This window comes from Taudactylus pleione, unplaced genomic scaffold (assembly GCF_031769625.1).
Source record: "Taudactylus pleione unplaced genomic scaffold, aTauple2 ptg000061l, whole genome shotgun sequence".
Lineage (NCBI taxonomy): Eukaryota > Metazoa > Chordata > Amphibia > Anura > Myobatrachidae > Taudactylus > Taudactylus pleione.
The window spans coordinates 11,812,937-11,836,439 of NW_028284463.1; the positions used below are offsets into that span (position 1 = coordinate 11,812,937).

The following is a 23,503-nucleotide window of genomic DNA, read 5'->3' on the forward strand; positions in this document are numbered from 1 at the left end:
GGACTCTGATCCTTTTCTTGCCTCAAAACTTTAAAAACAAAACTTTTGTTGGATGGCGGTTCCCTTTTTTTTGTTTTCGCACAATATAAATGTCCGTCGGGGCCTGACGCAGCGGTTCACCAGATCACAGGGTTTATTTACTAAGCAGCGGCTTTCTAAAGTTGACAATTATCCCTGGGTTTTTTTCGGTGGAGGAATTTAAAAAAGGCAATGCTTTGTAAGTGCAAAAACACCTGATTTTGCCCCTAAAAATATTGCTGCTTTCAATACTGCGGGAAAACATTCCGATAATCAAGGACTTTGAAAAAATTCTGTTTAGTAACAAGGAGGAGAAAAATGAGTCGCATAAAAAAATATTCGAATGCTTGAATAAGCTTGAGAAGATATAAGCACACTGTTTTTTATTTTGGTACAGTACTAGTTAGAGCTGGTTTTTGTTGATAGTTTGTAATTGGTTGAGGTCAGTTGCCAATCATTAATTTGGTTAGCCTATTAGCTGCCCCGTCGAGGCGGGGTTTAGCATTTGTATTTTAAGGCTGGAGGAGGAGTCAACTGCCTCTTGCCATTTTGAGATCCCTCCCACCCACCCGGCACATTGAGGAATTGGTTTGTACCAATATTTTATTCATGGTGAGAAATTGGTTTGTACCAATAGTTATCTGTTGAGGAATTGGTGTGTACCAATACGTTTCTCGTTGGAATATGCTATGTTTCTTGTTCCAACAGGTGAGGCGCAGCAGGCGGAAAGCAGTGCTCCTCGGCGGCTCAATTTAGCGCAGCAGAGCTTGGCTAGCATTCCCCCTTTGAGAAAAGCGAGTCGGTTGCTACCTTAAGGGAGAACCAGGTCTTCATCCTAGGGAGGGGCCAGCACTATGCTAGTTAAGGGGGGGTGGTTCTACCCAGGATAGCTTGCGCAGGGGGTGGAGAAAACTCCACCCCATTTTGGTAAAGCGATCAATTAATTATGAGCTGTGGACCGAGGTAGCACTGCTTTTTCGCCACCAGGACTAATTAACAATTCTAATTTCATATAATAAATTTGGCTGTGACCTCTTTTACCAATTCTATACAGTTGTCTGTGTCTTATTTATTAGTTAAGTTATAGCTTAAGAGTGTTGTGTAAAATAATAAAACTATGGGTGACTTAAGGAATCACTCTCATGGGCCTATTCAGGAAAGGAAGATAGCCACCTTCTTGGGTGGAATCTGGTGTTTTCACAGGAGATAGGGCTTCTGTCTATCTATGGAAACTATTCCCCAGTGAAAGTATATTTAAGAAGGACAGCAAACTGCATTTTCACAACCCCAACCAATGCTGTGAGGTAGGGGGGGGGGGAGGGGGACACACCACAATGACACAACTGATGATGTCATCAAGGCGCCAATGAGGCAGATCCCATAGCAACTGTAGTCCTTGGCCACCAGATTCTGGCTATCTTTTATCTAGTTCTAGAAAATGGCAGCTAGAATCTGCTTGGTTGCTATTGGCAATCTCCCTCATTGGTCATATAAACATTAATTCACAAGAAGTACCAGTCCGAGAGAGATTCTGTGGCCTCGCAGCCACAAGGTACAGGCAGCGGAATAGCTTCATGAGGAAACCGATGTAGTCCTATCGGCTACTCTGTCCCATTATGGGCACACAAAGGAGAGGAAAGGGAGGAAGTTGGGGGGTGGCACAAATATCCTATGTTAAACACATATATGGATTCTGCCAGGCACAGGACACAGAGCAGAAGTTAGAAGATGAAAGTATAGGAAACAATCAGCCAGTCCAAATCTCCGGAGTCACACATTGCAAACTACAATAACAGTAATATTTGAATGCTGAATCCCTTTTAAAGCTGAAGTATCACCTACGTAACAATACATGCATCACCTCCCCCAGCCGGGGCCCCGGGGGCCACTATATGCAGCCATGTTTATCAGGTGTTGGTTCTTCTTCTCTTCGAACAGCGTAGGTGTCATTTGATCAACTTGTCATGGCCTCCGGCTTCACATGCAAGATGAGCATAATCAGGGAGGCATATGATCATCATTCAGAATGACATTATAATTACATGGTGTCAACATGACAATATGTCGATGTGAATGTAAACGGACAATTTTTTTGTATGACTTTAAGGGTTAGGGCTAGGCTATGGTTAGGGCTAGGCTATGGTTAGGGCTAGACTGTGGTTAGGGCTAGTCTAGGGTTAGGGCTAGGCTGTGGTTAGGGCTAGTCTGTGGTTAGGACTAGTCTAGGGTTAGGGCTAGGCTGTGGTTAGGGCTAGTCTGTGGTTAGGGTAAGGGCTAGGCTGTGGTTAGAGCTAGTCTGTGGTTAGGGTTAGGACTAGGCTGTGGTTAGGGTCAGGGCTAGTCTGTGGTTAGGACTAAGCTATGGTTAGGGCTAGGCTGTGGTTAGGGCTAGGCTGTGGTTAGGGTTAGGGCTAGTCGATGGTTAGGGTTAGGGCTAGGCTGTGGTAAGGGTTAGGGCTAGGCTGTGGTTAGGGCTAGGCTGTGGTTAGGGTTAGGCATCCTCATTTCCGCAACGGAACTCAGCATGTCAGCCATGCCGACTATCGACATTCACCATGTTGACATTCTGGCAATGTCGACATTGTGAATGTTGACACTTAGCATGTCAACCTACCATCCATGTCGACATTTCATACCAGACTCATCCAGGAGGGTAAAATACAGAACAAGGGAGCGCATATAGAATAAAATTAATTTTGTTTAATATAACATGAAAAAAATCACTAATAGATAATAAAACAATAACAGTAATAGAAACAATGTCTATAGACAATAAATGCCACTGATTGGTCTCAAGTTTCCGGCATAGAATTGACACTTAGATAGTGAGATGTTCCAATTAGTATTAGAGATGGGTATTTCTGGGGGTCTGCATCCTCGTCTGACTCAGGACCGCTATCTTTTATGACTATGGCCCTCATTCAGAGCCGTACGCTCTGAGCAGAGCGCACGCTCTGCATGAGGGCCGGGCTCCATTTTCATGGAGCGTCCTCCTGGACGCTCGTATAGCTGTGGGTCACCACCCACAGGCTATACGAGCGTGCATTTTGATGGCCGCGATGGTCGTGAACATCGCGACCATCGAAATTGCGAGCCGGAGCCTGCGGTTGAGGTTTTCAACCGCAAGCTCCGGAGTGATTTTGGCTCTATCAGAGCCAAAATCACTCCCACTGACATCACTAGTGATGTCAGTGGGCCGGCTTCTGACGGGAGGCGTTCCCGTGGGAACGCCCCCGTCAGTGAGGCACGCCCCCGGCACGCCCACCAAAGGGGGCGTGCTGTCAATCAACATTGACAGCACGCCCCCTTTGATCGGACACAACGAGCGAAGGAAAGTCCTTCGCTCGTCGTGTCTGGCGCATGCGCACGACGGAGCTCCCTCCGTCGTGCGCATGCTCAGTGCAGACCATCGACCCACTTGCGAGCGGACAGCCGCTCGCGAGTGGGTCTGAATCAGGCCCTATAACTGAATTATTAAATGACCCCTAATGCTATTACTGTCCTGTATCTATTACTGCTATATAATGAGTCATCCTATAGCTAACCTGTATATAACACATGAACCCCTGACCCCTCCCATCTTATAACTTTCCTTGCTGTGCAAAGAGGTTGGCACACACACATACATATACTGTATATATACACACATACATGTGCCAACCTCTTTGCACAGCTCAGGCACCTATACGAGCCGCTGTTCCGGCATGGGTCTCTGATATATTGGGAGTAAGAAGAGATGGTAGTTTATTTGGTCCCATTTCCACCAATTATACATAAGCCCCTAAATCATGTATATACCTGGATATATACAAACACTGACAATAAAAGAGGACAGAGCACAGGCTTTACACATTGCCTAAAATAATAAATACATTTGTTTTCCCCAAATATGGAGATACCACAAAGCAAAGTGTGTGGGATATGAACATCCGATAGTTTGTTACACAGAATGGTGCAAGTGATTTATGTTCCGGAGTGCTATGGCGTTACCACCTCAGCTACTTTCCTATTGGACGTACGGCTGCCGACATCACAGCGAGCCGGCTTACACCTAGGAAACTGTTCTAAAAACTATTTTTTCTTGCTTAGTTTGAAATGTTCTATAAATGAATGTTACTGGTAACAGAGTAATGGTACTCTATATGGTGTTCACGATGCAGAGAGGGTCCGCTGCTGTTTATATATCTGGGTCCATGGTAGAGGGGAGTAAACTGTCTGCCCATTGGAGTATATCAGGGAGTTTACACTAGGCACCAGATTAGCAGCTCTATCATACACTAGTCACCAGATTAGTACCCCTATCATACACTAGTCACCAGATTAGCACCCCTATCATACAGTATTCACCAGATTAGTACCCCTATCATACAATAGTCACCAGTTTAGTACCCCTATCATACACTAGTCACCAGATTAGTACCCCTATCATACACTAGTCACCAGATTAGCACCCTTACCATATACTAATCACCTGATTAGCACCCTTATCATACACTAATCACCATATTAGCACCTTATCATACACTAGTTACCAGATTAGCACCCCTATCAAACACTAATCACCATATTAGCACCCATATGATACACTAGTCACCAGATTAGTACCCCTATCATACACTAGTCACCAGATTAGTACCCCTATCATACACTAGTCACCAGATTAGCACCCTTACCATACACTGATCACCAGATTAGCACCCTTATCATACACTGATCACCAGATTAGCACCTTTATCATACACTAATCGCCATGTTAGCACTTTATCATACACTAATCACCATATTAGCACCCCTATAATACACTAGTTACCAGATTAGCACCCCTATCATACACTAATCACCATATAAGCACCCATATGATACACTAGTCACCAGATTAGTACCCCTATCATACACTAGTCACCAGATTAGTACCCCTATCATACACTAGTCACCAGATTAGTACCCCTATCATACACTAGTCACCAGATTAGCACCCTTATCATACACTGATCACCAGATTAGCACCCTTATCATACACTGATCACCAGATTAGCACCTTTATCATACACTAATCACCATATTAGCACTTTATCATACACTAATCACCATATTAGCACCCCTATAATACACTAGTTACCAGATTAGCACCCCTATCATACACTAATCACCATATTCGCACCCATATGATACACTAGTCTCCAGATTAGTACCCCTATCATACACTAGTCACCAGATTAGCACCCTTACCATATACTAATCACCAGATTAGCACCCTTATCATACACTGATCACCAGATTAGCACCTTTATTTTACACTGATCACCAGATTAGCACCTTTATCATACACTAATCACCATATTAGCACCTTATCATACACAAATCACCATATTAGCACCACTATAATACACTAGTTACCAGATTAGCACCCTATCATACACTAATCACCAGATTAGTACCCCTATCATGCACTAGTCACCAGTTTAGTACCCCTATCATACACTAGTCACCAGATTAGTACCCCTATCATACACTAGTCACCAGATTAGCACCCTTATCATATACTAATCACCAGATTAGCACCCTTATCATACACTGATCACCAGATTAGCACCCTTATCATACACTGATCACCAGATTAGCATTTTTATCATACACTAATCACCATATTAGCACCTTATCATACACTAATCACCATATTAGCACCCCTATAATACACTAGTTACCAGATTAGCACCCCTATCATACACTAATCACCATATTAGCACCCATATGATACACTAGTCACCAGATTAGTACCCCTATCATACACTAGTCACCATATTAGTACCCCTATCATAGACTAGTCACCATATTAGCACTTTATCATACACTGATCACCATATTAGCACCCCATCATACAGTAGTTATGAGATTAGCACCCCTATCATACACTAGTCACCAGATTAGCACCCCTGTCATACAGTAGTTACCATATTAGCACCCCTATCATACACTAGTCACCTTTATCATACACTAATAACCATATTAGCACCCCTATCATACACTAGTCACCAGATTAGCACCCCTATCATACAGTATTCACCAGATTAGTACCCCTATCATACAATAGTCACCAGTTTAGTACCCCTATCATACACTAGTCACCAGATTAGTACCCCTATCATACACTGATCACCAGATTAGCACCCTTATCATACACTGATCACCAGATTAGCATTTTTATCATACACTAATCACCATATTAGCACCTTATCATACACTAATCACCATATTAGCACCCCTATAATACACTAGTTACCAGATTAGCACCCCTATCATACACTAATCACCATATTAGCACCCATATGATACACTAGTCACCAGATTAGTACCCCTATCATACACTAGTCACCATATTAGTACCCCTATCATAGACTAGTCACCATATTAGCACTTTATCATACACTGATCACCATATTAGCACCCCATCATACAGTAGTTATGAGATTAGCACCCCTATCATACACTAGTCACCAGATTAGCACCCCTGTCATACAGTAGTTACCATATTAGCACCCCTATCATACACTAGTCACCTTTATCATACACTAATAACCATATTAGCACCCCTATCATACACTAGTCACCAGATTAGCACCCCTATCATACAGTATTCACCAGATTAGTACCCCTATCATACAATAGTCACCAGTTTAGTACCCCTATCATACACTAGTCACCAGATTAGTACCCCTATCATACACTAGTCACCAGATTAGCACCCTTACCATATACTAATCACCAGATTAGCACCCTTATCATACACTAATCACCATATTAGCACCTTATCATACACTAGTTACCAGATTAGCACCCCTATCAAACACTAATCACCATATTAGCACCCATATGATACACTAGTCACCAGATTAGTACCCCTATCATACACTAGTCACCAGATTAGTACCCCTATCATACACTAGTCACCAGATTAGCACCCTTACCATACACTGATCACCAGATTAGCACCCTTATCATACACTGATCACCAGATTAGCACCTTTATCATACACTAATCGCCATGTTAGCACTTTATCATACACTAATCACCATATTAGCACCCCTATAATACACTAGTTACCAGATTAGCACCCCTATCATACACTAATCACCATATAAACACCCATATGATACACTAGTCACCAGATTAGTACCCCTATCATACACTAGTCACCAGATTAGTACCCCTATCATACACTAGTCACCAGATTAGTACCCCTATCATACACTAGTCACCAGATTAGCACCCTTATCATACACTGATCACCAGATTAGCACCCTTATCATACACTGATCACCAGATTAGCACCTTTATCATACACTAATCACCATATTAGCACCTTATCATACACTAATCACCATACTAGCACCCCTATAATACACTAGTTACCAGATTAGCACCCCTATCATACACTAATCACCATATTCGCACCCATATGATACACTAGTCTCCAGATTAGTACCCCTATCATACACTAGTCACCAGATTAGCACCCTTACCATATACTAATCACCAGATTAGCACCCTTATCATACACTGATCACCAGATTAGCACCTTTATTTTACACTGATCACCAGATTAGCACCTTTATCATACACTAATCACCATATTAGCACCTTATCATACACTAATCACCATATTAGCACCACTATAATACACTAGTTACCAGATTAGCACCCTATCATACACTAATCACCAGATTAGTACCCCTATCATGCACTAGTCACCAGTTTAGTACCCCTATCATACACTAGTCACCAGATTAGTACCCCTATCATACACTAGTCACCAGATTAGCACCCTTATCATATACTAATCACCAGATTAGCACCCCTATCATACACTGATCACCAGATTAGCACCCTTATCATACACTGATCACCAGATTAGCATTTTTATCATACACTAATCACCATATTAGCACCTTATCATACACTAATCACCATATTAGCACCCATATGATACACTAGTCACCAGATTAGTACCCCTATCATACACTAGTCACCATATTAGTACCCCTATCATAGACTAGTCACCATATTAGCACTTTATCATACACTGATCACCATATTAGCACCCCATCATACAGTAGTTACGAGATTAGCACCCCTATCATACACTAGTCACCAGATTAGCACCCCTGTCATACAGTAGTTACCATATTAGCACCCCTATCATACACTAGTCACCTTTATCATACACTAATAACCATATTAGCACCCCTATCATACACTAGTTACCAGATTAGCACCCCTATCATACACTAGTCACCAGATTAGCACCCTTATCATACACTAATCACCAGATTAGCACCCCTATCATACACTAGTCACCATATTAGCACCCTTATCATACACTGATCACCATATTAGCACCCATATCATATAGTATATACCAGATTAGCACCCCTATCATACACTAGTTACCAGATTAGCACCCTTATCATACACTAGTCACCAGATTAGCACCATTATCATACACTAATCACCAGATTAGCACCCCTATCATACAGTAGTTACCAGATTAGCACCCACACCATACAGTAGTTACTAGATTAGCAAACCTATCATACACAAATCACCAGATTAACACCCCTATCATACAGTAGTTACCATATTAGCACCCCTATCATACAGTAGTTACCAGATTAGCACCCCAATCATACACTAGTCACCAGATTAGCAACTTTCTTATACACTAATCACTAGATTAGCACCCCTATCATACACTAGCCACCATATTAGCACCCATATCATACAGTAGTTACTAGATTAGCAACCCTATCATACACTAGTCACCAGATTAACACCCCTATCATACACTAGTCACCTGATTAGCACCCCTATCATACACTAGTGACCAGATTAGCACCCTTATCATACACTAATCACCAGATTAGCACCCCTATTATACAGTAGTTACCAGATTAGCACCCACATCATACACTAGTCACCAGATTAGCAACTTTATTATACACTAATCACTAGATTAGCACCCCTATCATACACTAGCCACCATATTAGCACCCATATCATACAGTAGTTACTAGATTAGCAACCCTATCATACACTAGTCACCAGATTAACACCCCTATCATACACTAGTCACCTGATTAGCACCCCCATCATACACTAGTCACCAGATTAGCACCCTTATCATACACTAATCACCAGATTAGCACCCCTATTATACAGTAGTTACCAGATTAGCACCCACATCATACAGTAGTTACTAGATTAGCAAACCTATCATACACAAATCACCATATTAGCACCCCTATCATACAGTAGTTACCAGATTAGCACCCCAATCATACACTAGTCACCAGATTAGCACCTTTATTATACACTAATCACTAGATTAGCACCCCGTTAATACACTAGTCACCAGATTAGCACCTTTACTATACACTAATCACTAGATTAGCACCCTTATCATACACTAATCATCAGATTAGCACCCCTATCATACACTAGTCACCATATTAGCGCCCTTATCATACACTGATCACCATATTAGCACCCATATCATATAGTATATACCAGATTAGCACCCCTATCATACACTAGTCACCAGATTAGCACCCTTATCATACACTAATCACCAGATTAGCAGCCCTATCATACAGTAGTTACCAGATTAGCACCCACATCATACAGTAGTTACTAGATTAGCAAACCTATCATACACAAATCACCAGATTAACACCTCTATCATACAGTAGTTACCATATTAGCACCCCTATCATACAGTAGTTACCAGATTAGCACCCCAATCATACACTAGTCACCAGATTAGCACCTTTATTATACACTAATCACTAGATTAGCACCCCTATCATACACTAGCCACCATATTAGCACCCATATCATACAGTAGTTACTAGATTAGCAACCCTATCATACACTAGTCACCAGATTAACACCCCTATCATACAATAGTCACCAGATTAACACCCCTATCATACACTAGTCACCAGATTAGCACCCTTATCATACACTAATCACCAGATTAGCACCCCTATCATACACTAGTCACCATATTAGCACCCTTATCATACACTGATCACCATATTAGCACCCATATCAAATAGTATATACCAGATTAGCACCCCTATCATACAATAGTTACCAGATTAGCACCCTTATCATATACTAGTCACCAGATTAGCACCCTTATCATACACTAATCACCAGATTAGCACCCCTATCATACAGTAGTTACCAGATTAGCACCCACATCATACAGTAGTTACTAGATTAGCAAACCTATCATACACAAATCACCATATTAACACCCCTATCATACAGTAGTTACCAGATTAGCACCCCAATTTTACACTAGTCACCAGATTAGCACCTTTATTATACACTAATCACTAGATTAGCACCCCTATCATACACTAGCCGCCATATTAGCACCCATATCATACAGTAGTTACTAGATTAGCAACCCTATCATACACTAGTCAGCAGATTAACACCCCTATCATACACTAGTCACCTGATTAGCACCCTTATCATACAGTAGTTACAACATTAGCACCCTTACCATACACTAGTCACCAAATTAGAACCCCTATCATACATTAGTCACCATATTGACACCCCTATCATACAGTAGTTACCAGATAAGCACCCTTACCATATACTAATCACCAGATTAGCACCCCTATCATACACTAGTCACCAGACTAACACCCCTATCATACATAAATTACCAGATTAGCACCCTTATCATACACTAGTCACCATATTATCCCTTATCATACACTAATCACTAGATTAGCACAGTAGTTACCAGATTAACACCCCTATCATACAGTAGTTACCAGATTAGCAATTTCATCATTCAATAGTCACCAGATTGGCACCCCTATCATACACTAGTCACCAGACTAACACCCCTATCATACAATAGTTACCAGATTAGCACCCCAGTCATACAGTAGTTACCAGATTAGCAATTTCATCATACAATAGTCACCAGACTAACACCCCTATCATACAATAGTTACCAGATTAGCACCCCAGTCATACAGTAGTTACCAGATTAGACCCTTATCATACACTAATCACCAGATTAGCATAGTAGTTACCAGATTAGCACCCCTGTTTTACACTAGTCACCAGAGTAGCTAGCTACCGGACTAAACACCTGCTTTAAACATTAGCCTCAAGTTTTCTTTACTGACTGCCTATTAAAGAAATACTTAACTCGAACAACATTATTTTTTAGGATTAATTTCTATTTATAAATTCAGTAACTGTCGTAGTAAAGCTGCCTGTCTTCAGACTTAAATTAAGGTTGTTTGTTAATTGTCAACTGAGAGCGTTCTCATAACCTTATATGATCACGATAGATGTGTTTTCTAAACAAGGCACCAATTATGTAAATGATGTCCCTGCTTTGACAACGGTTTAAAGAAAGGAGAAACATAGCTGAGGCCAGAACTTGAAGTCAGACAGCACTGGGCTTCAATGAGAAGTCAAACAGGATGGAGCTGAGGTGACAGGTCAGAAACGGTGCTGTCTGAGGTGAGGGTTCAAGCATAATGGGGGGAATTCAATTCTCGACATTGACACTTGGCACGTTCGCGAATGGCATATAAAGTCCTGCCAGCTTCGCACGTTTTCCCTCGCACTATAAACTTGCGATGTCTGAACTACCGCAAATGCCCGAAAGCAAACAAGATTGGGCTGAGGGGAGAAGTAAAACAAAATGGCTGTAAGGAAATGTCAAACAACATGGGGCTGAAGGGGAAAGGTGAAACAAAATGGGTCTGAAGGGGAAATGTCAAATAGGATGGGCCTGAAGGAAGAGGTCAAAGAAGATTAAGGGGTCTATTTACTAAGCAGTGTTAGGAGACAGAGTGAAAAGTAATAAGAAAGTGATAAGGTGCCAGCCAATCAGCTCCCAACTGCCATCTCACAGGCTGTGTTTGAAAAATGACAGTTGGGAGCTGATTGGCTGGTACCTTATCACTGAATTATCACTTTTCACTCTGTCTCCTAACACTGCTTAGTAAATAGACCACTAAGGTTCCATTCATCCATTCACTTTTTGCAGTCAGTTGACCATGATATCAGAATATTATAAATGACCACAGCCAAGAGATGGCTGGAAACTAATTCTTTGCATATTTGTTGTGTGTGGAAAAAAAAAGCTGCTGTTCACAAATAGAAAATTCCTCCTGCTAATTTTTTTTTTTCAATTCTCTTTTGGCCGAGTAATACAATAAAATTAAAGATATGATCAGGTGTGGAAAAACCACAGAAATTTGAAGGCACGGGTTAATATAATTTAATTTAATGCAAAAGCAACAGTAAATTATTTGAAACACTTGAGAGGAAATTTACTAAAGGGAGGTTTGCTAAAGCCGCTTGTTTTCCGGCATGTTTTCTGCGGTTTTTAAACCGCTCGCATTTACTAAGGGAAAAGCTGCTGGAAAAAAAACGAAAAATATGAAAGTTTGGAAGCCGCCGTAATACAAGATGATGTAATGAATTTTAAAAAGTAAAGGATAAAATCTGGCATATTTATCAACCAAATGTTTTAAAAAAAAGCTTGGATAAACCGTCAAACTAAAGGGGTAATATTACTTATATCACCTCAATGCTCAATTATGTCAATACTGTAGATCCCAGTGAAATGAAAAGCGGAATTATCGGTGAGGCCACAAACTGGTATACGTTTAGGATGCCGGCGGCCACAATACGGACCGCCGGCTTCCCGACTCCTCAATCCCGGCTTGGGTTAAATGACAGGCGTCTAAAATCTAGACGCCTGTCATTACCCCTACGCCGGGAGACCGGCACCCGGCATCCCGATCCAAGGGATGCCGGGCACCACGAGCGGGCAGCCGTGGGGGGGGTTAGGTTTAGGGCTCCCGGGGGGGACTTAGGGTTAGGCACCCCCCGGGAGGGTTATGGTTAGGCTAGGGGAAGGGGGGGTTAAGGTTAAGCACCCCCGGGGGGAGGTTAGGGTTAGGCACCCCCCTGGGGGACTTAGGTTTAGGCAGCGGGGAAGGGGGGGTTTAGGTTTAGGCACTTAGAGGGGGGATTAGGGTTAGGCACTTGGGGGAGAAGGTTAGGGTTAGGCACCCCTAAGGGAGGGTTAGGGTTAGGGGGGTAGGTTAGGTTAATTAGTACTTACCTGGGGACGATCTGGATTTCCAGCGCTGTCTGGCTGCCGCTGCCGGGATCTCTTCCTCTGTCGGCCTGACGCTGCCGGGATTCGAACTGGTAGTATTGCATACCGATTCCCACAAACTGGCTGTCTCCGTGATAATAGGTGATACAGACACTTTAATATTACCCCAAAACTTAGTGACTTATATTTTCACTTTTTATTCCACTGTAAGGTGGTACACAGCCCTGGGGCGGGATGCACTATGCTAAAAAATGTGGTAAACCAACGAAAATGCAGATTTAAAAGCTATGAGCGCATTTCCCATGTGCTTGGATCGGATAGGTAACGCTATCTATAGATGACACTACAAACCTATGGGCTTCTTTTCTGAGTTCTCCCTGAGAGGGATCAAATATGATCCTTTCCAGGGTCACCCGCAGCTCGTGTATGTGCTGGCCAACGACCGCGGCACGCGCTGACCAACGGCTGCACATGCATAGAGTGACTCCTGCATCAAAAACCCGGGAGTCCGAACACCGCAAAGGATAGCTCTTATCGGGAGAGCTGTTATTTGCTAAAATCTTCACGCATACGGCGTTACTAAACGCTGGTATGCATGCAATCATCCAAAATGCCATACTTGATGCATCCCGACCCTGGTGATATAAAGTAAAATGTCCTGTTACAATATAAAGTAATAAATATCGATATTTCCTACCAGTTCAATTCAGTAGCAAAGGAAAATGTGATTAGGGGGCCTATTCATCATCGGGCGTCTGTATGGCCCCGATGATGAAGTATTCACCTCGCCGCGGGGTATACTTTAGTGTCCCACTTGCCGCGGGGGATACACAGCACCTGAGCAATTCATTATTGCTCCGGTAAGGTGACAGCTGCTCCAAGAAGCAGCTGTCCCCGCAATTAATAGCACTGCTACAGAAGTAGCTGTGTTACTTACCTATCTATCCCTGCAGCTGGCTTCTGCGCATGCTTGACCCGAGGTGACCCGCTGGGGAGTCATCCCCGGTACACCTTCCCATAGAAAGGATCGGGGCTACGAGAACAAGATGGCGTTTGTTCTCGCAGGCAAACTCCGTAACACATTCAGCTTTAGGAGCTTGCGGAATACCAGGTGGTCCTATTCGGACCCCTGATGATGAATGGCATGGCAATACTAGCGTTTCCGCATGGTTACCGGGCCATTTATCGGACTCTGAGGAAAGTTTTAGGTCTCACCTATCTCTGGGCTGTTTGAACGCTGCGTTCACCATGGCGTGAATGCAACACTACTGCAGTCAATGTTCGGGATCGATGATGGAAATGCATCTTCAGTGCAAATCTCTCCTCCATGTCCTAAAAAGACCTAAGGGCATTGAAGATCCGATTTACAAAGTGGTAAGTCATCCGTTAGGTTTGCTGCAGAAACGTTGCATCCATGATGGGGTGGACGCAGTGCTCAAACGTCCTACAAATAACGCTGTGTCCGGGGCCTTAGCTAGATGCACTGATAGGACACGAATATGGCTGTGATACATTAACTCATACATCGCTTTGGTAATTGTTACTAGAATTGATTTGTGTTAAACACAATTATAGCTATATGAGATATAAAGCTGCCGATCCTGGCCATGTCTGGCTGCTTGCGCAATAAAATATGAAGTAATATAACCACAGGCAAATGGCTTCTAGCTGAGAACACAGGAAATCAGTGTATAGTGCATGGGATACCCAAGACCTAAATGGCCTTTAATGCTGGTGGTTTAACTGTTCATGTGCCAGCTCGAGAACACCTCCCGCCCCGTTACGCCCATAACGCTGACTGCGGGCTCTGTGAATGCTGCAAAATGTAATAGCTAAATTGCCTTGGTTTACCACAGACAACTGCTAGCATTAATAGTGGTGATATATGCAGTAAACGGGGCCATGTAGTTATGAGACCGGTGGCCGCGATGCCGCCGTTCTCAATCCTGACGCAAAAAATCTGACACGGGGCTTAATAGGTGTTGAAATACCGACACCTATCTTAATCCCGACTCCGGAACACCGAAGGACGCCAGCCTGAACGAGGTAAATTCGGAGCGACCTCAGTGTTAGCCGTGGGGGGGAGGGGGAGGGTTAGATAGTATAGCGGGGTTAGCGTTTAGGTTTTGGTGGGAGAGGTTAGGGTTAGGCACTACTAGGGGGCAGTGTAAGAGTTTGGCACCACTGGGGGGGGTTAAGGTTAGGCACTAAAGGGGGAGGGTTAGGTTTAGGCGCAAAGGGGGGAAAATTAGGTTTAGGCACTAAAGGGGAGGGATAGGGTGTGGGGTGGGGAAGGTTAGGGTTAGGCTACAAGAAGGGATGGTTAGTGGGAGAAGGGGGAGGGTAGGTACAGTATACTTACCCAACCCCTGTCGGGATACCAGCCATCAGGATGCCGCTGTCTGTATTGTGACAAGAGTCATCCCGACAGCCGGCATTACATACAGATTCCGTAAATGGGGCCATGTTCCTCCCCGGTCACACATTAAGATTAGAAAACATGGCATGCAGCATCTTCAGATCTTAATTCTTCCCATGTGGAACGAGGAGACTTCCCCTTCCACTTTAATCTATCACCAGGGGAACGATGGAGCTCTGTGAACTCTGCCGTTCTCTCAGGACAGGATCAGACAGGGATTATATATAATATACAGTGATCTCCTGACTGCTGATTATCAGGACAGGATCAGACAGGGATTATATATAATATACAGTGATCTCCTGACTGCTGATTATCAGGACAGGATCAGACAGTGCTGGATTATGTATAATATACAGTGATCTCCTGACTGCAGATTATCAGGACAGGATCAGATAGTGCTGGATTATGTATAATATACAGTGATCTCCTGACTGCAGATTATCAGGACAGGATCAGACAGTGCTGGATTATGTATAATATACAGTGATCTCCTGACTGCAGATTATCAGGACAGGATCAGACAGTGCTGGATTATGTATAATATACAGTGATCTCCTGACTGCAGATTATCAGGACAGGATCAGACAGTGCTGGATTATGTATAATGGACCTGATTCAGACCCGCTCGCAAGCAGGTCGATGTTTGCCTCCTGTGCATGCGCCACATCCGGCATGCGCATGCGCGAGCCCCAGGTCTCGCTACAAGACGGGGCGGCTGACGATGTTGATTGACAGCTCGCCCCGTTTTGTAGGCGTGTAGGGGGGGGTGATTGAGCAAACGCAGGCGTTCCCAAAGGAACGCCTGGCGTTTGTGGGCAGCCCTACTGATATCACTCGTGATGTCAGTAGTGAGCTTCCTGCTCTATTAGAGCAGGAAGTCCACTCGGGCTTGTGGGAGCCGAGACCCTACCACAGGGTCTCGTTGCAAACCCGATGGTCGCAATAATCGAGACCATCTCCAGGCCGCTCGCACAAGCTGTGGGTGGTCACCCAAAGCTTTGCGAGCGGGCTGGAGGCTGAGAAAAAAAACGCCCTGATTCAGAGCAAGCACTCGCCAGCAGCGAGCGCCTCTGAATCAGGCCTAATATACAGTGATCTCCTGATTGCATATTATCAGGACATGATCAGATTGTACTGGATTATGTATAATATACATTGATCTCCTGACTGCTGATTATTAGGACAGGATCAGACAGTGCTGGATTATATCTAATATACAGTGATCTCCTGACTGCAGATTATCAGGACAGGATCAGACAGTGCTGGATTATGTATAATATACAGTGATCTCCTGACTGCAGATTATCAGGACAGGATCAGACAGTGCTGGATTATGTATAATATACAGTGATCTCCTGACTGCTGATTATCAGGACAGGATCAGACAGTGCTGGATTATATCTAATATACAGTGATCTCCTGACTGCTGATTATCAGGACAGGATCAGACAGTGCTGGATTATATCTAATATACAGTGATCTCCTGATTGCTGATTATCAGGACAGGATCAGACAGTGCTGGATTATGTATAATATACAGTGATCTCCTGATTGCTGATTATCAGGACAGGATCAGACAGTGCTGGATTATGTATAATATACAGTGATCTCCTGACTGCAGATTATCAGGACAGGATCAGACAGTGCTGGATTATGTATAATATACAGTGATCTCCTGACTGCAGATTATCAGGACAGGATCAGATTGTGCTGGATTATGTATAATATACAGTGATCTCCTGACTGCAGATTATCAGGACAGGATCAGACAGTGCTGGATTACCAGTATTTATAATATACAGTGATCTCTTGACTGTAGATTATCAGGACAGGATCAGATTGTGCTGGATTATGTATAATATACAGTGATCTCTTGACTGTTGATTATCAGGACAGGATCAGATTGTGCTGGATTATGTATAATATACAGTGATCTCCTGACTGCTGATTATTAACACAGGTCATGCTCTATATACTGTATATATCCAATAATAATTGGGGATCCCTTGAAACCATATTACATGTAAAACTTGGAAGTGTCAATGTTTAAGCAGAATATTTATTATGTTTATGAAGCAGTAGCACAATAGCGTAACATAAATCTGTGGAATATTAAAGGAAATGTGTCTAAAATTTGACCTGAAACCATAATCCAGGATAATTCAATTAAGATCGTGTAGTATTAACTTCAACATGGTATTAATAACATAATCAAACCCTGTGTCACTTGTTATAGATCTAGAAGTGATTATTTCTGAATATAGGGTTTTTTTTTGGAAAGGTAGAAGCGTGTCTTAGTTAAAGCCTACAGCAGGCAGCAGTAGATGCCTCCTTGTGTACTATAAGGCCTAATGCTACAACTCATTCTACCAGATGGATTTGTTTTTACCTTTCAGTTGATCAGCTGCTACTATCTGCCCAACGCGCTCCACCACCAAACTGTCTTCCATCAAGTAGCGGTCATCCAAGTATTTAGCGGTTTTCTCTGAAATGTGCACTTTGCCCGCAACTCCCAACTGCTCCATAAGATTGGCAAGGTTGACGTCATTTGACCACACATCGAATTTGAACCTTCTCATACCAAGGATGCCGCACAGAACCGTGCCAGTGTGGACACCGACACGCATGTTGACCATTTCCTTCTTTTCCTGGCAGAACTGCTCAATGGCCTCAATCATCCCAAGGCCCATCTCAATGCAGCAGTAGGCATGATCTGCCCGTGGCTCGGGGCATCCTGCCACACAGTAGTAGCAGTCGCCCAGGGTGCTGATTTTCTCACACTTCGTCTCCTCGCAAAGGCGGTCAAAGCGACCAAATAAGTCATTGAGAAGTCCCACAAGGGCATGGGCAGACTTGTTGGCACTCATCTTGGTGAACCCTACAATATCTGCAAAGAGGATGCTAACTTGTTCTATCCTCTGCATCTTGAAGGGCCTGAAGACTATGGGCGTCTTTTGGATAGAGGACTTCTTCTTGCGACACTTGGGACTGGAGGCCGCGTGGCGCTTAACAGAGTTCTCACTCTCATCATCGCCCTGCTTCATTAGGTCATCGGCGATAATCCTTGGCATGACAGAGTGAATCATCCTTTCTTTGAGGGCCTTCTCCACTTCTAGGTCTTTGCCATGCATAATGGACTGGCCAACTTTTAGGAAAGTGCTGCGGGATCGCACCTCCGACATTATGAAAAGGTGCACTCCTATGGAGTGGATGCAGACGTGCAGCAGAGCTTTGCTGAGCAATTCCCAGTGGGCCATCCTGCCCACCAAAGGAGCGAAACACCCTTCGTCACGGAAATGGTATCCGAAGGTCTCAAACAGAATAGAGTATGCCACCCCAAGGCAGGCACTGAGGTACAGGGGCAAGTGCATGACGGTGTAGAGCAATAGCAGAACCTCCACACATATGGAAAAGCTGCCAATCTGGGACAGGCAAGAAGTGGAACCTGTAGGCGGGGGGGAGGTAAAGTTTGAGAATCCATCAGTGGCAGCTTCGGGGGTCAACGCCTGGAATTGCGAAGCCAAGGTGAGAGAAAAGACCAGCAATGTGACAAATAGGGAGACAGCTGTGCAGTGGCGGGAATAAGGTTTGGTGAAGGTAAAGAAAAAGAAGCCTAGGCACACCACCAGGAAGGACAGGGTTGGTACAAGGTGGGCAATCAGTTTGGACGTCGTATGGACGCCAAAATAGACACTCCACAAGAGTCCAGACACAGAGAGGTACAATAAAGCATAGCGGAACCTGCGTTGTGTTTGCGGGAAGCATCGCTCCACACAGGCTTCCTCTAGGTTACTGGAATCGAATTTTGGGTTCCACCAGTTGGACGTGGACCTTTCAAAGAGCTGTGGGAGCCTCTTCTGCCTCCGAGCACCCCCAGCTCCACCACTTTTCTTTGCTCCAGACTCCCCCGAGCTACAGCTGGAGGATATGCTGTATTTGCAACGTCTGGATGACCCTTGGTTCTGCTGCCTGTTAATTTTCACAGTCACACTGCTACTGTCCCCGCTGCCATCACACCTCACCTCGGTGTGATGCAGCAGCTGCTGGTTCACGGGGGAGGCCATGTTATCACTATATACTTTGCCTGGGACTTTTTCTTTTTTTTTCTTTCCACCTCGAACACTCCAGCAACCAAACTATCCTTCAGCTACAGACCAGCAGAAGGGTCGTGGGTCTCCAGACAGCTCCCAGCCTGCCTGGGGCAGCAGGCTCTTGTACCTCCATGCAAAGTACCCTCTGTGCACTGTAGTCTCCCTGCACTGGCAGCCAAGTACAGTCATTCAGAACGGGTGTAGATTTCTCCCGACGGACCACAGCGGAGGGAGGCAATGCAGTCCATACATTAATAGGTACATTTAGGACATCAGAGGCATCGGTGCAGGCTGTGGAACCTGCTGCAGCCTACCATCACCCTCCTCCTGCCTTCTGTAAATATTTAGGAACTGCTCGCTCAGTGCTGTCAGCCCCAAGGGAGACAATAATCTATATATTCTATCCACCCTGGGTGGCTCCATCTTTCATGTGAAAATGATCCAGGGCTCCTGGGACGGCATGGTGTCACTGCATTGAAGCAAGGGCAGATGCACCTTTCTCTGAGTTAGCTCAATACCCCTCCTCTTTTTGGGGTGTTATTCCAATGCTGGGTGCCGATTGCAGTCCTCTCTCTCTCTCTCCCCCCCCTGGATAATGCCTTTGCAGTAGGGTTTGGGGAAGAGCTGCCTCCCCTTCACTCCCTGTGTTCCCAGCAGGCCAGGGTGCCCCTTTCCTGGTGGGTAGGGGTACACAGAGGGGGACTCTGGGGCTTTTGCTCTCCTTCCCCAGCCATGAGGGGGCCTCTCTCACCAGCTCACAGACAGGCCGCTCTCTCCTCTCTCTCTCTCTGTCTTTCCTGGCTGCTTTTCCTATGCTGGGCTGAGCAGGGAGGGGGGAGGAGAGACAGAGGGGGGGCCGAGCAGCATAGAGGAGAGGGAGGGGAGAGAGATGGGAAAGGGGTAGAGGCTGAGGGAAAAGAAGAGCCACAGTTATGGGATTTCATGGGGAAAAGAGGGTGGATGAGGAGAGCATAGCATGGATGCAGGAGGAGGCTGTGAGAGGCAGGGGAGATGGATTGCACAGTCATTAGTGTTCCTCCTGTGTGATGTCTGGGAAGATTACGTGGGGCATTCCCAGGCGATGTCTCCCATTCCTATGAATTCATCCAAATGCAGGCGTACATAAGTCTGCCCGTCCCATATATCCCTGCTTGTGCACAGGTGGATCATTTCAAATGACTGAGGCAACTGGTATTTATTATCTATCACTAAACAAATACAAACCTGGACTAATTCTTTTTATCTCCTTTGCATAAGTCAAATATGTGTCTATGTACTAAGCCTCGGAAAGAGATAAAGTGGATAGAGATAAGGGCCCTCAAATTTGGGCGGCCGCTTGCCTTCTGAAGTGCGGCCTCCTGGTCCCTAGCTAAGCTGTGGGTTACCACCCACAGCTTTAGCGACCGACCAAGTTGATGGTCGCGATGGTCAAGACCCAACCTCAAGGGTCTCGGCAACCGCAAGCCCCAGGGAGCTTCCTGCTCTGATCAAGCAGGAAGCTCCCCACTGACATCATTGCTGGTGTCAGTGCGGCCGCCCACAAAACGGCAGGCGTTCTTTAAGGAACGCCTCCGTTTGTGAAACCACCCCCCTCCCCGCCTACTAAACGGGGCGAGCTGTCGATCAACATTGACAGCCGCCCCGTTGGTAGCAAGCCCCGGAGCGAGAGGACTTCTCTCTCGCTCCGGGACTTGCGCACGTGCAGTGCAGCTGCTGCACATGTGCGCAGGGCCTAAACATCGACCCGCTTGCGAGCGCTCAGCGCTTGCGAGCGGGTCTGAATGAGGTCCAAAGTACCCACCAATCAGCTCCTAACTGTTATTTGTCTCTAGTTTTCTTTCATTAGTCTAATTTACAGTTATGTTACCCTCTGTCGCTTTACATGCTTGGGGCTCACGTTTATTATGAATTACAGGGGGGGTATAAAGTCATATTAGGGTCATTAGATTTGGTTGAAACTTCACAAAAGACCAATTTGAGATCAGCTTGAGGATGACTAACGAGTCAGAGCTTTAATGGCTTCGTTGTGTCGGTTTTTGTTTAATGGTTTTGTCCATGCGAACTTCTAATATGAACACATTGGGCCTGAATCAGAGGCGGACGAAGCTGCACTTTTGCCGCAGACGTGACTGCGACTTTATGCAAATACTGCAGCTGAAGGGGCTTCCTAGCGATCGCTCCCCCGGCTGCGGTGCTAATCCGTCCGTGTGCGCATGGGCGTAACTACCATAGGTGTAAGGGGTGGCCCTGGCTGTGCGTATAAAGGCACTCCATCAGTTGCAGCATTGAAGATATGAGGCGCAGATTCTCCGGCTGAACATGGCCGCCTGTGTCAGTGCAACTGTGTCTTTCGGTACAGCGGCTGACTGCGACACGCCCGCGTCTGATTAAAGAGACGGCACGCAAAATGCTATCACACGTATAACTGGATGGACAGAAAAGGTTCCTTATTATAATGCACCTTGTTGCCTATTAAGGACCGAGTTCTGAGTCAGACACAGGGGTCTATGTACTAAGCCTTGGAGAGAGATAAAATGGACGGAGATAAAGTACCAACCAATCAGCTCCTAACTGTCATGTTACAGGCTGTTTGAAAAGTGACAGTTAGGAGCTGATTGGTTGGTACTTTAGAAGGCAGATGTAACAAAGTCGCGGGCGCGTCACATAACTGCTTGAGAATTTGCTCACATTGGCGAATCTGCACCGAGCACGGGGCTGGTGCAAGTTTCAATGGGGCAGGATTGTTGCGTCTTCAGATGGACAAAGTGGGGGTCTCAGTCCAAATGTGGGGGCATTGGTGCCCGACTCAGGTGCAGCCCCGAAATGTGATCTGCAAAAAGAAACTTAAGATCTGAGTAATCAGATTAGCAGTTCTAAAATGCGCACTATGTGGCCAAACTAAAGTCATAGGGCTGGATGTGCTAAGCATCCTGATGTGGTACATAGCGTGGTTCATTACCGCGGTATGTACTTAGAAATGCTATTTAAATCCCATTGAACAGCTCTCCCAATAAGATCTGTCTTTTGTAATACCCTCGGATAGAGGGACTTCAGGGTTTGACACCTAGAAGCCCCTCTTGCGTCCTTCTACATCAGCGCCGCGGGGTGAGATTGGGGAGGGCATTGCGATAACAAACCCATAGGCTTCTATTGGGTAACACCATCTGAAGATGGCATTACCCACCGGGACGAAGCACCTGCATGTGCGGCAATCCAGTGCTTAGTACATATGGCAAAAGCGGTAAAAACTGCATTTTCGGGGGATTTACCGCATTTTTCACTTTAGTACATCCCACCCATAGTGCAATATTTTAAAGATCAAAAGTTTGAGGTTTGAATTAATTTGGAACCAGCAGGAATCTCCATATATAGCCCACAGTTTGGGGGATTCCTAACTTTTATCACCTAAAACCAAAATTATATGTGAAACGTAGGTCATCCCAGTGGCGTCCCTTCCCACGGTGTCACCCGGTGCTGGGAGGGGTGCTCTGTACGCGGCGGAGCAGCGATGCCGAAAAGGGGATGTGGTCTCATGGAGAGGGCGTGGCTACATGGGAAGGGGTGTCCTCGTGGCCGAACCTCAGTGGTCCCGTTATTATTTACAAGGGGGCAGGGGGTGTGTAGGAGGTGCCCACTTCCCTGTGTACACAGTGCCAGTCGGCTCCCTCACAGTTATCAGGAGCCGAGTGCTGGACTCAGGGGCGGAACTTGTGAGTGGTGGGCCCAGGTGCAAAAATTTGCTTTGGGCTTCCCTCCTCCGCACTACTCCAAGTTCAAAGTACAGTGGGTGACAGGAG

The 23,503-nt window shown here is 44.9% G+C and overlaps 1 protein-coding gene across 1 annotated transcript in view; it reads right to left on the minus strand.

Annotated features, from left to right (window-relative positions):
• The window catches only part of ADCY9 (adenylate cyclase 9), a 160,446-nt gene extending 139,687 nt beyond the window's left edge, over positions 1 to 20,759 (minus strand). The window contains exon 1 of the mRNA XM_088464725.1: positions 18,005 to 20,759. Within this exon, the coding sequence (XP_088320851.1) occupies positions 18,005 to 19,679 (1,675 nt within the window). The 5' untranslated portion in view covers positions 19,680 to 20,759. The remainder of the gene's footprint in view (positions 1 to 18,004) is intronic.
• Positions 20,760 to 23,503: the final 2,744 nt, after the last annotated feature.